Below are 14,720 nucleotides of genomic sequence, written 5' to 3' on the forward strand. Positions count from 1 at the left end.
CGGGCATGATCTCCATCATTGTCGGCGTAGCGTCAAGGTCCATGGCGCCGTCTTCATGGTTGTTCACCTCATGTAGAAACTATTACAACTACTTTGAAATACTACTCAACATGAAATTTAAAGACAACCATAAGGCTCCCGCCGGTTGCCACAATACAATAATGATCATCTCATACATATTCATCATCACATCATGGCCATATCACATCACCAAACCCCGCAAAAACAAGTTAGACGTCTCTAATTTGGTTTGCATATTTTACGTGGTTTAGGGTTTTTGAGTAAGATCCAATCTACCTACGAACATGAACCACAACGGTGATACTAGTGTTGTCAATAGAAAGAGTAAATTGAATCTTCACTATGGTGGGAGAGACGAGACACCCGCAAAGCCACTTATGCAATACAAGTTGCATGTCGAACGTGGAGCAAGTCTCATGAACGCGGTCATGTAAAGTTAGCCCGAGCCGCTTCATCCCACCATGCCACAAAGATGCAAAGTACTCGAACTAAAGACAACAAAGCATCAACGCCCACAAAACAATTGTGTTCTACTCGTGCAACCATCTATGCATAGACACGGCTCTGATACCACTATAGGGATTCGTAGCATAGAAAACAAAAAATTTCCTACCGCGAGAACGCAATCCAAGCCAAGATGCAATCTAGAAGATGGGAGCAACGAGGGGATGAACGAGACTAACCCTTGAAGATTTCCAAAGCGTACAAGAGGAGGCTCTCGTTGCTGCGGTAGACGATCACTTGCCGCTTTCAAAAGCGCGTAGAAGATCTTGACGGTGCCACAATCGGGCAGCACCTCCGTACTCGGTCACACGTTCGGTGTTGATGAAGACGACGTCCTTCTCCCCGTTCCAGCGGGCAGCGGAAGTAGTAGATCCTCCTCGGAATCCCGGCAGCACGCCGGCGTGGTGGCGGTAGTGGTGGAGAACTCCGGCAGGGCTTCGCCTATGCGCTGCGGGAGTTTGTATGTGGAGGAGGGGAGGCTAGGGTTTGGGGAGAGGGGGCTATGGGTGCCAGCCTCAAGGGGGCAGGGGTGGTGTGGCCAAGCCACGGGCAGCCCCCTCCCTCTCCTCCTCATTATATAGGTGGAACCCCAAGGGTTTGCCCAAAGTCTTCGAATAAGACCCCAACAGAAAAACTGCCTTATGGACGAAACCTAGAGGGACAGGGACTCTCCCTTGCCCCTTTTACTTGGCCGGCCAAGGAGGTGGACTCCACCATGGACTCCACCCTCCCGCTTGGTTGGCTGGTTAGGGTTTGTGGAGTCCCTCCGGGACTCCTCCTTCCATAGTGATTTATTCCGGATAATTCTAGAAACCACCTTCCATAAATTCACCGGATCATTTCCAAACTTGGAAAGTGACTTGCTATATATGAATCTTATTCTCCGGACCATTCCGGAACTCCTCATGATGTCCTGGATCCCATCCGAGACTCCGAACAAAACTTCGAACTCCATTCCATATTCCATATCTACTTAAACGACATCAAACTTTAAGTGTGTCACCCTACGGTTCACGAACTATGTAGACATGGTTGAGACTTCTCTCCGACCAATAACCAATAGCGGGATCTGGAGGTCCATAATGGCTCCCACATATTCAACGATGACTTTAGTGATCGACTGAACCATTTACATATGATACCGATTCCCTTTGTCACGCGATATTTTACTTGTCCGAGGTTTGATCATCGGTATCTCTATACCTCGTTCAACCTCGTCTCATGACAAGTACTCTTTACTCGTACCGTGGTATGTGGTCTCTTATGAACCATTCATATGCTTGCAAGCTATTTAGACGACATTCAACCGAGAGGGCCCAGAGTATATCTATCCATCATCGGGATGGACAAATCCCACTGTTGATCCATATGCCTCAACTCATACTTTCCGGATACTTAATCCCACCTTTATAACCACCCATTTACGCGAGTGGCGTTTGATGTAATCAAAGTACCTTTCCGGTATAAGTGATTTACATGATCTCATGGTCGAAAGGACTAGGTAACTATGTATCGAAAGCTTATAGCAAATAACTTAATGACGTGATCTTATGCTACGCTTAATTGGGTGTGTCCATTACATCATTCATATAATGACATAATATTGTTATTAATAACATCCAATGTTCATGATCACGAAACCATGATCATCTATTAATCAACAAGCTAGTTATACAAGAGGCTTACTAGGGACTCTTTGTTTGTTCACATAACACACATGTATCAATGTTTCGGTTAATACAATTATAGCATGATATGTAAACATTATCATAAACACAAAGATATATTATAATAACCATTTTATTATTGCCTCTTGGGCATATCTCCAACAAGCGCGACCCGAAGTACTCCCGCTACGACAACCGTGGCCCACGGGAGGATCGCCTGCCAGGCAAGCGGTTCGACCCGCACAACCTACTCGATGCTCCATGCATCTACCACAACAGAGAGGGCAAGCCCTCGACGCACACCACCGGGAACTGCTTCTCCCTTAAGCAGATCGAGAAAGCCCACCGCTCCAAGGAGAACGGCGGAGGCGACTAAAACAAGGACCGCCACAAGGACCAGGACAAGCCTAAGAAAGATGGCTTCGGCCGCAGTGTTGGGTCCGTCCACACCTTCACCGGGGTCGGCGACCGCCGCGACAAGAAGGTGCTCGGTGGATGTCAACGTAGTCGTCGCGGATGTTCCGCGCTGGCTCAACTGGTCCGAACAGAGCATCACCTGGAGCCGCGAAGACCACACTCCGTGCATCGAGTACCCAGGGTGAGTCGCCCTGATCGTCAAGCCCAAGGTCGCTGACTACCGGCTCTCCAAGACCCTGATGGATGGGGGAAGCTCCATCAACATCATGTACTACGACACGTACCAGTGAATCCGACCTGGTCGCCAGCCAGATTTTGGGGAGATGCGACACCACTGACTCCAACATGATCGACTACAAGCGGGTGGTCGATCAGGACGGTGCTAGCTTCTCCGGGTACGTCGTCGAGTGGGTCGACAGGCGCAAGAATGAGGAAGCCGACGCACTCTCCAGGCTCGGCTCCAAGCGGCAACCACCACCGCCGGGCGTCTTCCTCGACATCCTCACTCGCCAGTCGGTGCGACCGCCCCGCGAGATCGACATCGCTGAGCCACCAGCCCCCGACTCCGTGCTAGTCGCAGTCGCCTAGGACGCTGGGGACTAGACGGAACCATACATGAGCTACCTCGAGCGGAAAACACTGCCCATGGACGAAATAGAAGCACGCATGATCGTGCGCCACTGCAAGTCCTTCACCGTCATCAACAAGAAGTTGTACAAGAGCAGTGTATCTGGAGTCTTCCAGCGTTGTGTCACTCCAGAGGAAGGACCCAGATCCTGCGCGACATCCATACGGGCGCCTATGGCCATCACTAGGGACTGACGCTTGGGGACTTCCATGCGGGCGACATCCATGCGGGCGACTGTGGCCATCACTGGGGACTGCCCCTTATGCCCCCGGGCACTCTTTACGAACATGTCCGAGACGGTAACAACTCAAACACCTGAATTTATTACGACAATTTAAGGTGACATGTTTAAATCTTAAGCACCTCGAGCAGCTCCAAACCCTATTCACCATAAAATCCACCATATTCACCTCGAGCATGCATGATCTGTAGGTAAAGAAGTATTTTCTTTAGAGGAGCAATTAAACAGCTGCCACTATTGATACCAAAAGATCCAAAAGGAACAGAGGTTCCATCAAGACAATGATGGATGGGGTCATTGGGCAATGGGAAACAATGTTCAGGAGGAAGAGGAAAACATGATGGAAGTGGATCTGGCCCCCAATGCTGCCTTTCAAGGACTCCTGGATGCAATCCAAGCTGAAGAGATGATACTGGACAATCCACCTGTGGCAGATTCTAGCAGTGACATCACTTTCTCATCAGGCAGTTCAAACTCAGGCTTCTCTGACAATACTGCAAATCACCAACTGGTGGTTCATGCTGGTCTTGCTCTGGATATGATTCCTTTCAATCATATTGGTGAAGGACTGCAGAACATTGCACAAGCTTACCTAGAATAAGCGGATGAAAGTTCAGATGAAGAAAATGATTTGCTTCAGCAAGATAATGCAGATGGGCAACAAGATGGGAATAATGTGAATGCCTTTCAGCTGATAGAGGATGTGAACTTGGTCCCACCTCAAGAAGCACACCTGATTATTGGAAGGGTAGAGACAGTTTTCTTCCCTGCCCTAGAGGAACATGATCTTTCCAAGAGATTTTCCAAGCAAGGAATGAAAATTTGGGAAACTTAATTTGCACCTAAGATGGACTCATCTTCTGCAAGTGTTTTCTCCTGTGACATACCTGTAAGTTGGTTTAACTTTGTTACCCTCATGCTCATGACTCCTGATAAATTTGATTGGGCCAAAGGATTTTTTTCTTCTTAGCTATGGAGCATTATTAAAGAATCTATTGCCTCCGAACACACTATTTCATTTGTTATTCCTGATAAATGTGTTGCCAATCAGGCCCATGTTTGCAAATTGTTGGAGGAGGAGCAAGACAGCCCTAAGAATACCAAAATGCTTGATGAATCTATTTCCCCTGTCTCCTAAAAGGAGGAGGAGAGAAGGAAAAGTACCTCTGGTTGAATAAGAGGTAAGGAGAAGTCCTAGATTGGTTCTGTTAAATGATGGATATAAAAATCATGATAACTGTGTTGATAAAAACTGCTTGACTTGTAATGCTGCACCCCCTTTGATTAATACAAAAGTGGTAAAGAATTTGGCTTCCTCTTTCTGTAAGGTCCAAGAGGATGGCCTGGAAGGGAGGTTGCAGAAGAAGAACAAGTTGGAGGACAAGAAAAAGGCACCAGGACCCACTCATGTTGCTGCAGCTCCAGGTGCTAAAGTTGTTAGAGGAAAGGCACAAGGAAGCAATAATGGAAGCACTAAAGCAAGGGGACCAAATGCTACTGATGGAGTAGCATCCCAGGCCAAGTCAAGGCTCCCCAAATAGAGTTATCTTATGTTAGACAACACAGTTGCTTTTGTGGCAAGTATGGAAGTTACTTGCAATGCCTGTAAAGTTTGGATGTTCTATCACACCATGTTCTGCTTGCTTTTGTGGATGTTATGCTGGTCTCTGCTTCATGTAATGGATACTTTTAAATGTTGTGTCTTGTCCTTGTTCTGGTATCTCTGTTCTCTGCATGGTATGTATCTCTTCAGTTTGCAGGCTCAACAAACATGGTACTGCTGGGGTAACCATGTAAATGCAAATAACCATTGTAGTTTCCCATGGAACACAACAGATTATGGAAAATTCTTAATTGGAATCTGAGGGGAATTAATTCTGAAAAGAAATGGGTTGCTCTTGCCAGTAAAATGGGAATCAAATTGTGACATTATAGACTACATAAGAAAATTCTGCCCCAAGAAATTCAATAAGTTCGAACATCTCTTATCTATTGGTGCATCGGTATTATTATTATTTGGAATAGCTCCTTGTTTACTGGCACACTTGCATTTCAGAATGAATTCTCCATTTCTGTTCAATTCACTTGTAACATCTCAGCTAGTACATGGATTTTAACCAACATTTATGGCCCAAGTCAAGCAGAAAGAAAACAAGATTTTATTGAATGGTTATCCAACATTGATAAGCCTGTTGATATGGATTGGATAATTATGGGAGATTTTAACTTCATTAGAAAACCTTCAGATAGAAACAAACCAGGAGGGGACTTGAATGGGATGCTTTTGTTTAATGAAGCAATAAGTAATCTTGGATTGGTGGAACTGCCACTAAAAGGAAGGAAGTATACCTGGAGTAATATGCAGCAGTCACCTCTTCTTGAGAGATTGGATTGGTTCTTCACTTCTTCATCTTGGACTGCCAGTTATCCCTCTTCTCTGGTTTTTCCACTAGTAAAGCCCACTTCAGATCATGTTCCTTGTGTTATTTCTATTGGAACAAGCATACCAAAGGAAAGAATATTTAGATTTGAAAATTACTGGTTGCAACACAGTGAATTAAAAGGCATAGTGGAAGCTAGTTGGAGGATTCCAGTAGGTCACACTGACCCTGCTAAGAAAATTACTGCAAAATTGAAAATTTTGAAGAGAAGTATTAATTTGTGGGCAAAAAATTTACCCTGCCTAAAAATGCTAATTGACAAGGTCAATTCTGTCATCAACTTCTTGGATATTTTGGAAGAATTCAGAACTCTATCACTTGAAGAATGGAATTTGAGGGATATTCTTAAAGATCATGTGATAACTTTGTTACAAAACCAAAATGCCTACTGGAAGCAAAGAGGAAAAATAAAATGGGTCAAACTTGGTGATGCTAATACAAGATTTTTTCATAATAAGGCAACAATAAACTACAGGCACAACTACATCTCTATGCTAGTGAATGAAAGCTTAGCTGAAATTTCTGATCATGATGGAAAAGCTGATATTCTATGGAAGGCCTTCAAAGAGAGAATGGGTATGACTGATAATCCTTCTATGCAGTTTAACTTACCAGATTTCTATGGAGGAGGTATGAATGCAGAAACCTGTGCACAGTTGGAAGTTCCCTTTACTGATAAAGAAATTTATGAAATTATAAAGGAATTGCCCAATGATAAATCACCAGGACCTGATGGCTTTAATAATGAATTCTTCAAGAATCGTTGGTCAATCATTGGTAATGATGTCAAGGATCTGATAAGAACTTTTTATGAGGGGAATATTAACTTGGAAAGCATAAACTCTCCCTACATTACTTTAATTCCAAAAATTGGTTCCCCAATGTTGCCAGGTGATTTCAGACCAATTTCTTTTTTAAACACTGTGCTCAAGATTGTCACCAAATTGTTAGCAAACAGATTGCAGAAGATCATACTTCAGCTAGTTCACATAAATCAATGTGGGTTTCTAAAGCAAAGGTCTATTCAAGATTGCTTGGGATGGGCTTTTGAATATCTCTTTCAGTGTCACAAGTCAAAAGAAGAGATTATTATTCTTAAGATGAATTTTGAAAAAGCTTTTGACAAGATTGAACACAACACAATTTTGGAAATTTTAAGAGCCAGAGGATTTGGGGAAAGATGGATTAAATGGATTCAACTAATTCTTATTTCTGGAACCTCTGATGTTCTCCTAAATGGAACACCTGAAAAGAAATTCTATTGCAAAAGAGGGGTTAGGCAAGGGGATCCTTTATCACCTCTCCTTTTTGTGTTAGCAGCAGATCTTCTACAATCCATCTTGAATAACGCAATGTCTCATGGTTTGATTGATAAACCAATTCCCTCAGCTGCCTGCCCTGACTTCCCTATTGTGCAATATGCTGATGATACTTTGGTCATAATGAAGGCTAATGCTAGAAATTTGTTCTGCCTTAAAGCTCTGCTTCAAACTTTTGCTGACTCCACTGGATTAAAAGTGAATTACAATAAATCAAATATGATTCCCATAAATTTGAATGAGGAAAGGCTCAACCACTTCTCTGCAACAATGAACTATCAGAAAGGATCCTTGCCATTTACATACCTTGGGCTACCACTTTGTATTATCAGGCCTTCCATGGAGCATTTCTTGCCAATTGTACAAAGAACACAATCAATATTAGGAGGGATTGCTGACTTCTTAAATTATGGAGGCCAATTACAACTGGTGAAATCTGTTCTAGCTTCCATGCCAATACTCTTCATGTGTTGCTTTGATGTACCTGTTGCCATTAAGGAGCAAGTAGTGAAATACATGAGACATTGTCTATGGAGGAAGAAAAATGCTGATGTACAGGCAAATGGCACTGCCCTTGTAGCATGGAAAAAAAATATGCAGGCCCAAAGAGCAACGTGGCTTGGGAGTCCTCAATCTAGAAGTACGAAATAAGGCTCTCATGTTAAAGAATCTTCACAAAATTTTCAACAAGCATGATATCCCTTGGGTGCAACTAATCAGAGTCTTATTATTCAAATGGCAATCTTCCCACAATCAATTTGGATGGATCCTTATGGTGGAAATCTCATCTAAAATTACTATACATTTACAAATCCATGGCAAGATGTAACATTGGAGATGGGAGTACTGCGAATTTCTGGACTGATCTTTGGGAAAATAATTGTCTTCATCTAAAATTCCCTCACCTCATAACTTTTGCCAAACATACAGACTGGACTGTGGAAAAGGTAATTCACACAGAGTATCTGGAGGATATGTTTCACCTTCCTCTCTCACAGCAAGCTTATGAAGAATTTCAAGCCTTAGAATTATTATGTCACAATACTCTCATTACAGTATGACGTGGGCATTACCCTTCGGGTAACTGTTATTGCCCTACCTTGTGTGGCCCAACCGGAGGCCCATGAAGACACTCGATGGCAAGGTGGGCAACTATGGCGATGCCGAAGAAGATTCCTTGAAGAACAAGATGAAGAAACGAATCAAGCAAGGAAAGTTTAGAATAGGATCTTTTGTAACCTAGTCGTACCCGGACAGATCTCTTGAGACCTGGCACCCTATATAAGGGCCAGGAGAGGGGCTGCCGAGGGACACAATCAATCTTAGCAACTTTAGCCACCAAGAAGTCTAGAGCTAGGGTTTCATAGCACTTAGCCTCTCGACGAGATCACAGCCGAAACCTTCGGCACCCCATTGTAACCCGATATTTTCATAATCAAGATCAGACAGGCGGGACGTAAGGGTTTTACCTCATCGAGGGCCCCGAACCTGGGTAAATCGCTCTCCCCGCTTGTTTGATAACCGATGTCTCGTGTCAGCCTACAGGATTCCATCTACCCTAAGCCCCAAACTGAGGGCATTGCCGAGGAGTACCCTCGACAATTGGCGCCGTCTGTGGGAACCCTGTTGGCACAAGATCCGTCATCGGCAGATCCAATCATGTCGTCGACAGCTTCGTCGACGCCTTCGTCATCACCAATCTTGGGAAGTCCGATCCGATTCGGCTCTTATGAGTTCACCCCGCACAGCGACTCTTCTCGCCCGACTTTTTCGGATCTACAAGGAAATATGGAGATGACGTTCGGGAGCGTCCACTACAACGTCAAACCGGAAGGAGTCCTTCGCTTGCTGGAACCATACGCCCCCCGGATCAGTGAGGAAATCGCCCCCATCGGCTGCAAGGTCAACCGTGTCATCATCAGTCGACCTTTCGGCAGGGCTGACGGACTCGACGAATTCATCCCCGCCATCGACTCCTCGATCGACTTCTTCAGTGTCGGTCGGATCCGATAACCCCATACCGTCAGAGATGACTTCATACTACTGCCTGAACTGCGACACCAGGCATGGGTTGGGATCGAGTGACACACCGTTCATCTGCAGTGCTCAGTATTCATCGGGAGAGGACAGTGTCGACAGCGTTGTCAAGGAAGTTACCTGGAAAACAGCGCACCACCAAGTCTATGCTGCCAATAACACAGGAAACGCAAGAAACGGGGGAGGTGGAGATCACACCCCGCGCTCCAGCCGGCGACACAGCTTTGAAAACAGCGCCAGTAACAATAATAGTGATTACCCCATCGCAGAGGAAGAATGGGCAGCAGCCAGGGCAGCCGTAGTTAATAACACACCGCTTCCCGCCGGTACTTCGGTTGGAACCCTCAATGTCTACCGCTCCATCTTGAGAAAAATCGGGAGCGTCTATCAAATGAGCAGGCCACCCTTGAAAGACGTCTGTTCGCAGCAGAACAATCCAGTGAACGGCGAAGGAGCTCGCGAGGAAGTGCGTCCCGAAGCAGCTAAGGTGCAGGGAAGCATCGATCGAGGTTGTCCAGACTTTCGGAAGATGATGCTAGAGAAATAACCTCAAACCTATCCAGATCCTTCATGACTACGGACACTGCGGGCATCCTAAGGCCAAAAACCGTTGAAGGAGCAACCGCCAACCTCGCGGCATACCTCATCAATCAACGACCCGAAGGTCCTATGACTCAAGCTCATCGAGGCGCCCTGGAAAGCCTCGCAATCTTGGGAGACAACCTGGTTCCACGGAAGGAAAAAACTACACTCCAAGCCAGTGGCTCGAAGCACCGTTCAAGAGACGCCCGAGACGAAATTACCCAGAGCCGAATCGATAAAGCCAGACGACGGCGAGCTGCGAGGGAGGAATTCGACAGCGATGCCTCAGAAGAAAGCCAGGAGTACGACGACGAGTTGAGGGGAGCTGATTGCTTGAGCTACAAGATCTGTGAGACGATGCCACCCAAGAAGATCAAACCTACCCCTACCGACGCCGCTAAGTATGATGGACAGCAGGAGCCGAGGTCATGGATAGACGATTACCTACAAACCGTGATCCTGCACAAAGGAAATCAGATAGCAGCAATGCAGTGCTTGCAGCTTTACCTGAAAGATTCGGCACAGGCCTGGCTGAGAGGCCTGCCGAAGGGTTCTATCAAGTCATGGGACGACCTGGTGGACGCTTTCGTCACGAACTTCCAAGCAACGTACAAAAGGCCTGTTGGGATCGAAGAATTACGGCACTGCCAGCAGAAACCGAAAGAATCGATGCGCGCATACATCCGGAGATTCACTAAGCTCCTGAACGCCGCCGAAGACGTTTCTGTCGACAGAGCAATCGATGCCTTTAGCGATGACATCCGACGTGAAACCTACATAGAGGAACTTGGGCGCACCGAAGACTATAACCAAGTTAATGGAAATCACCAACAGCTGGGCTGATGGCGAAGACAATGTACGAAGGCCACGGCAACGCAGTGACGACGAAGACGACGATCAGCCGAAGCACGATTCGGGTGGTCGAAGGAATCGTCGCAAGAAGAGGAAAGACCGCAGTTACGATGACAGAAACCTGGTAGCCGCAGGATATTCCGATCGACAAGACGATCGTTACGACGACAGGCGGAACGATCGGCAGGACGGCAACCGAAGTAACTCTGGGAACCGTGGCAGATCATGAGTATGTAAGAACGGCCTATTACTTTGGTGTAGACACTTTGAACTAATCGCTTGCTATAGCCCTAATTTGTTGTTATCCTTGACATCATTGCAATTTTCACTATTACACAATCTAAGTTGTCACTGATTTGCACCATTACATGTTTCAAATTCATGTTCTATAATTTTCATTATTGCATGGTACAAACGATGTCATTTTTTATTCCATTGACGTAAAATTTAAACATTTAAATTTCTGTTCTTTTGATTTAATTAATGTGCCACTGTAGCAACACATGGTCTTCGGTGACTCATTTTTCGCAAGGCCTGTCTCTGAACTAATGGTTGGTTGTTAAACCGATGGGATACACAACACTTGTTCTACTGTGGGGTTGGGATAAATGTTTGTGACACATGGAGCCATGGCAATGTAGCTCATGTTCTTGCGCAGTTAGGTGCAAAATTCCTTGTAAACTCCACTTAATTTGTCCCGGTAGTACGAGGTGCCTAAGTGTGCCATTGCATCTATAATGGGTGATTTCGCCCAAAATGTTTCGTAATAAAGATAAACTAGAAAACATAGGCATGGCAGCATGCCCCACCCATGGTGCTACCTTTTTAACATACATAGTTGGTATTATGGGTACATGTTTGATGACTTTTAGAGTGTCGAGTATTATGTGTGACAATTGACAAAGTACTGCATTGGTAAGGTCTAAGTGGTATGAGTTGTTATTGTGATGTGTGTTTTCACTAAAGCAAAAGGGTTCAAAACAAACACAATACAGAGCACCTACGAAGACACAGTATAAATAACTGAATATTAAGGGGACGAAAAAACATTGACAAAAACACGGTCAAACACAACTTCTCACATCAGGACCTTTATTAGGTTTGTCAACTGAAATATAGAAAGAAAGAAAAGATAGACAGAAAGAGTATATTCAGTTCCACCTAATCGAAGTAGAAAACTCAGCTCTCGCTAGTTCCAGCCAATCACAACTTTTCCGCACAAAATTCATGAACCTGTATTTAAGTGGGCAAATGAATTTAAAATACTCCCTCCATCCCGGTTCATAGGACTTACGTATCCCTAGATCGTAATTTGACCTTGATAATACAAGATATATATTATAAAACATACATCATTAGAAATTTGATGTTCTACTTTCTAACGATATACTTTTTGTGTGGTACAACTAATATTGTGTTAGCCAAATTAACAATCTATAACTATACGCAAGTCCTATGAACTAGGAGTCTAGGATGGAGGGATTATTGTAAGAGCATACAACTTGGTGATATTACCATAAATATATTATCCACAACTTATAGGAAGAAGTTGAAGAAGCATTATCTTTTTCATTTCTTTTGAGGACAAAAAGACACCTTTCTGAAACTCCTCAAGCAGAAAAAGGCATCATCACGCACTTGCTTACATATGCTCCATACGATCATTTGCTATTGAGGCATTGGCTAAATTGATACCTCACCAAGTGGAAGTGATATTAGGGAAAGACTTGGGAGCCATTTTCATCTGCCCACCCGTTGTACGGGGAAGTAGGAGGATGCTACAAGCGCGTGTTTCATGTGGAAGTGCTATTAGCAAAAGACCCGGAGCCATTTTTAGCTGTTCATGCGTCGCACGGGGAAGCAGGAGAACGCTATGTATAAGAGTGTTTTTCATGTGGAAGTGCTATTACCGAAAGACTTGGTTGGAGCCATTTTTATCTGTCCACGCGTCGCAAAGGGAAGCAAAATGACGCTATGTATAAGAGTGTTTTCCATGTGGAAGTGCTATTAGGGAAAGACTTGGAGCCATTTTCCTTTATTCAACATCGAAAACAAAATGTTAACACAAGAATCAAAACCCACGATCTAATCGTGGCATCCCACGGTCGTGAACATGGGCTTTGTCGTTGCGCATCTACCACGATGACGCACACAGCCACCAAAAGTTAAACAAACGGAAGGAAGGAAATACGAAATACAATCCTAGCTAAGATAACTGAGGCTTCACAGGGTTTAACAGCCTCTCCACCTCAGTGGCAAACCGATCCATTGCCATCCACGGCAGCACGACCGGCACGACAACTGCGTCCTCCCCATCGCGATCCTTACCGCTGATGAAGCTACTCACACCAAAGGCAGTGTCGGCTGGGCCAGCATAAACGGGCTCGCCCCACCCGAAGTCCACACGGGCGAACCCGAGATGACGGGCGTCAGAGAGCACGAACATGCTTGTTGGACACAAGAACCGTCGGCCGAGCAGCACCATCTCATCGATAATGGAACGAGCGTATTCGGAGGTCACCGTTGCCTTCGCCCGCCGCACCAGCGCCACGGCATCGCCCAGTGAGCCGCCAAGTAGCACTGCCGGGTCGACCAACACCGTGGAGGGAACACACGCGTTGCCGTAGTACCCCGCAGGCAGGTTCGTCCCGGCAACACCCCTAATGTTAACGACGATCATTAGCGGAGCATTCCCTCCTAGGGGGAGCTCGAGCGCTGCAGCGCGAGCACGCCCGAGGAACGCGGCGAGGGCCTCGAAGGTGGTGGCCGTGTCGCGGAGGAGTGGAGGGAGGCTTTTCTTGATGGCGTCGAGGTCTGATGCCCCGAAAGTGAAAGAACGTATGACCATATCGCCGGCTGGCGGAGGCTGCTGAAGTAGTAGGTCGAACTCGCGGTGCGTAAAGGAAGGCATAGGCGGGTCGCGAGCATTGAGGAGCTCCCGGGACCAGACGGGTGCGATGGTCGGGGACGGGAGGCCACGGGTGAGCTCGGCGATGGCGTTCATGAACTGGGCAATGCCAATTCCGTCACAGATGACGTGGTTGAAGCGGAGAGCGAATACGAAGCTGCCGCACAGCAGACGCGTTACCTGGTCATCTCGTAGCCAATTGTTGGTTAGATTATGGACCCATGGAATACTGAAATATTTATTTCAGTTTACTTAATAACTTCAATTGTTATTTCATGATATATTATAGAAAAATCCCAATTGTCCCCACTAAATTTGAAATACTAATGTTTTACCTGGATATGCAGCAAGGGACAGTCAATCACGCCGCTGGATCCCTGCACGTCGAAGAGCAGCTGGTCCCAGCAAGGGAACGGCGGCCTGAGCCCGACAGCCTCCAGCTCTACCAACCGCACGTCACCGTCGGCCTCCACGAAGAGAACCCCCTCGCCGTTGCAGTCGACCACCAGCTTCTGACCCTCAACCTCCCTGAGCCGACCGGCCAACGGGTAGTATTGCACCAGCGCCTCGCCGAGCGCACGTCGGATGAGGCCGGCCGGGTCGACGCCGTTCTGTCCGCCACGGTAAAAGAGCGCCAAGGACACGTGCGTGCGCAAGTCCTCCTGGTTGTCAATATCTGACAGACGCTTGGTCTCCCGGGGCGTATGGGCAGCCGGGCGGATGAGCTCCGGATCACGCCGGCGCACGGCGTAGGCCAGCGTCGGCGTGTATACCCGCTCCTTCGCGTGCTTCAGCATATCCACCGGCGGAGTTAGCATGTGAGTAGAGCCATCTGAGCTGAGTTGACGAGGACGGCATGGGTTTATCCATGGAGATCGTTGCTCCTTCATGCTATAATTTTTGTGCAGGATGCTGGGCAGAGCCCGGGCAGCTGCCCTCGTTCGCCAGACTCTAGCCCCGTAGCTGAGCATACCTAGGATGGTCTCGGAGCAAGTCGGAAGCAACAACTACTACAGTATTATCACTGTTGGCTTCCACAGTTCTGCACGTGTATTTATAGTAAATCAATGTGAGATTGTAAGCGGGCAGCCAGCTGGAAATTC

The 14,720-nt window shown here is 46.3% G+C and overlaps 1 protein-coding gene across 1 annotated transcript; it reads right to left on the reverse strand.

Moving 5' to 3' along the window:
- Positions 1–12,915: 12,915 nt before the first annotated feature.
- Positions 12,916–14,435, reverse strand: LOC124708651 (benzyl alcohol O-benzoyltransferase-like). The gene is made up of 2 exons (XM_047240328.1): positions 13,953–14,435; positions 12,916–13,797 (listed from the first exon to the last, which is right to left on the reverse strand). The coding sequence occupies exons 1-2, from the start codon at positions 14,433–14,435 to the stop codon at positions 12,916–12,918; spliced, it is 1,365 nt and encodes a 454-aa protein (XP_047096284.1).
- Between the last annotated feature and the right edge of the window lie 285 nt (positions 14,436–14,720).

This window comes from Lolium rigidum, chromosome 1 (assembly GCF_022539505.1).
Source record: "Lolium rigidum isolate FL_2022 chromosome 1, APGP_CSIRO_Lrig_0.1, whole genome shotgun sequence".
Lineage (NCBI taxonomy): Eukaryota > Viridiplantae > Streptophyta > Magnoliopsida > Poales > Poaceae > Lolium > Lolium rigidum.

What these genes read in the sequence shown, in the direction of transcription:
- LOC124708651 (XM_047240328.1), bottom strand. Translation starts at nt 14,435, where the DNA reads ATGCTAACTCCGCCGGTGGATATGCTGAAGCACGCGAAGGAGCGGGTA. An exon ending in GTCCCTTGCTGCATATCCAG is followed by an intron (nt 13,798 to 13,952) that starts GTAAAACATTAG and finishes CGAGATGACCAG; the next exon opens with GTAACGCGTCTGCTGTGCGG.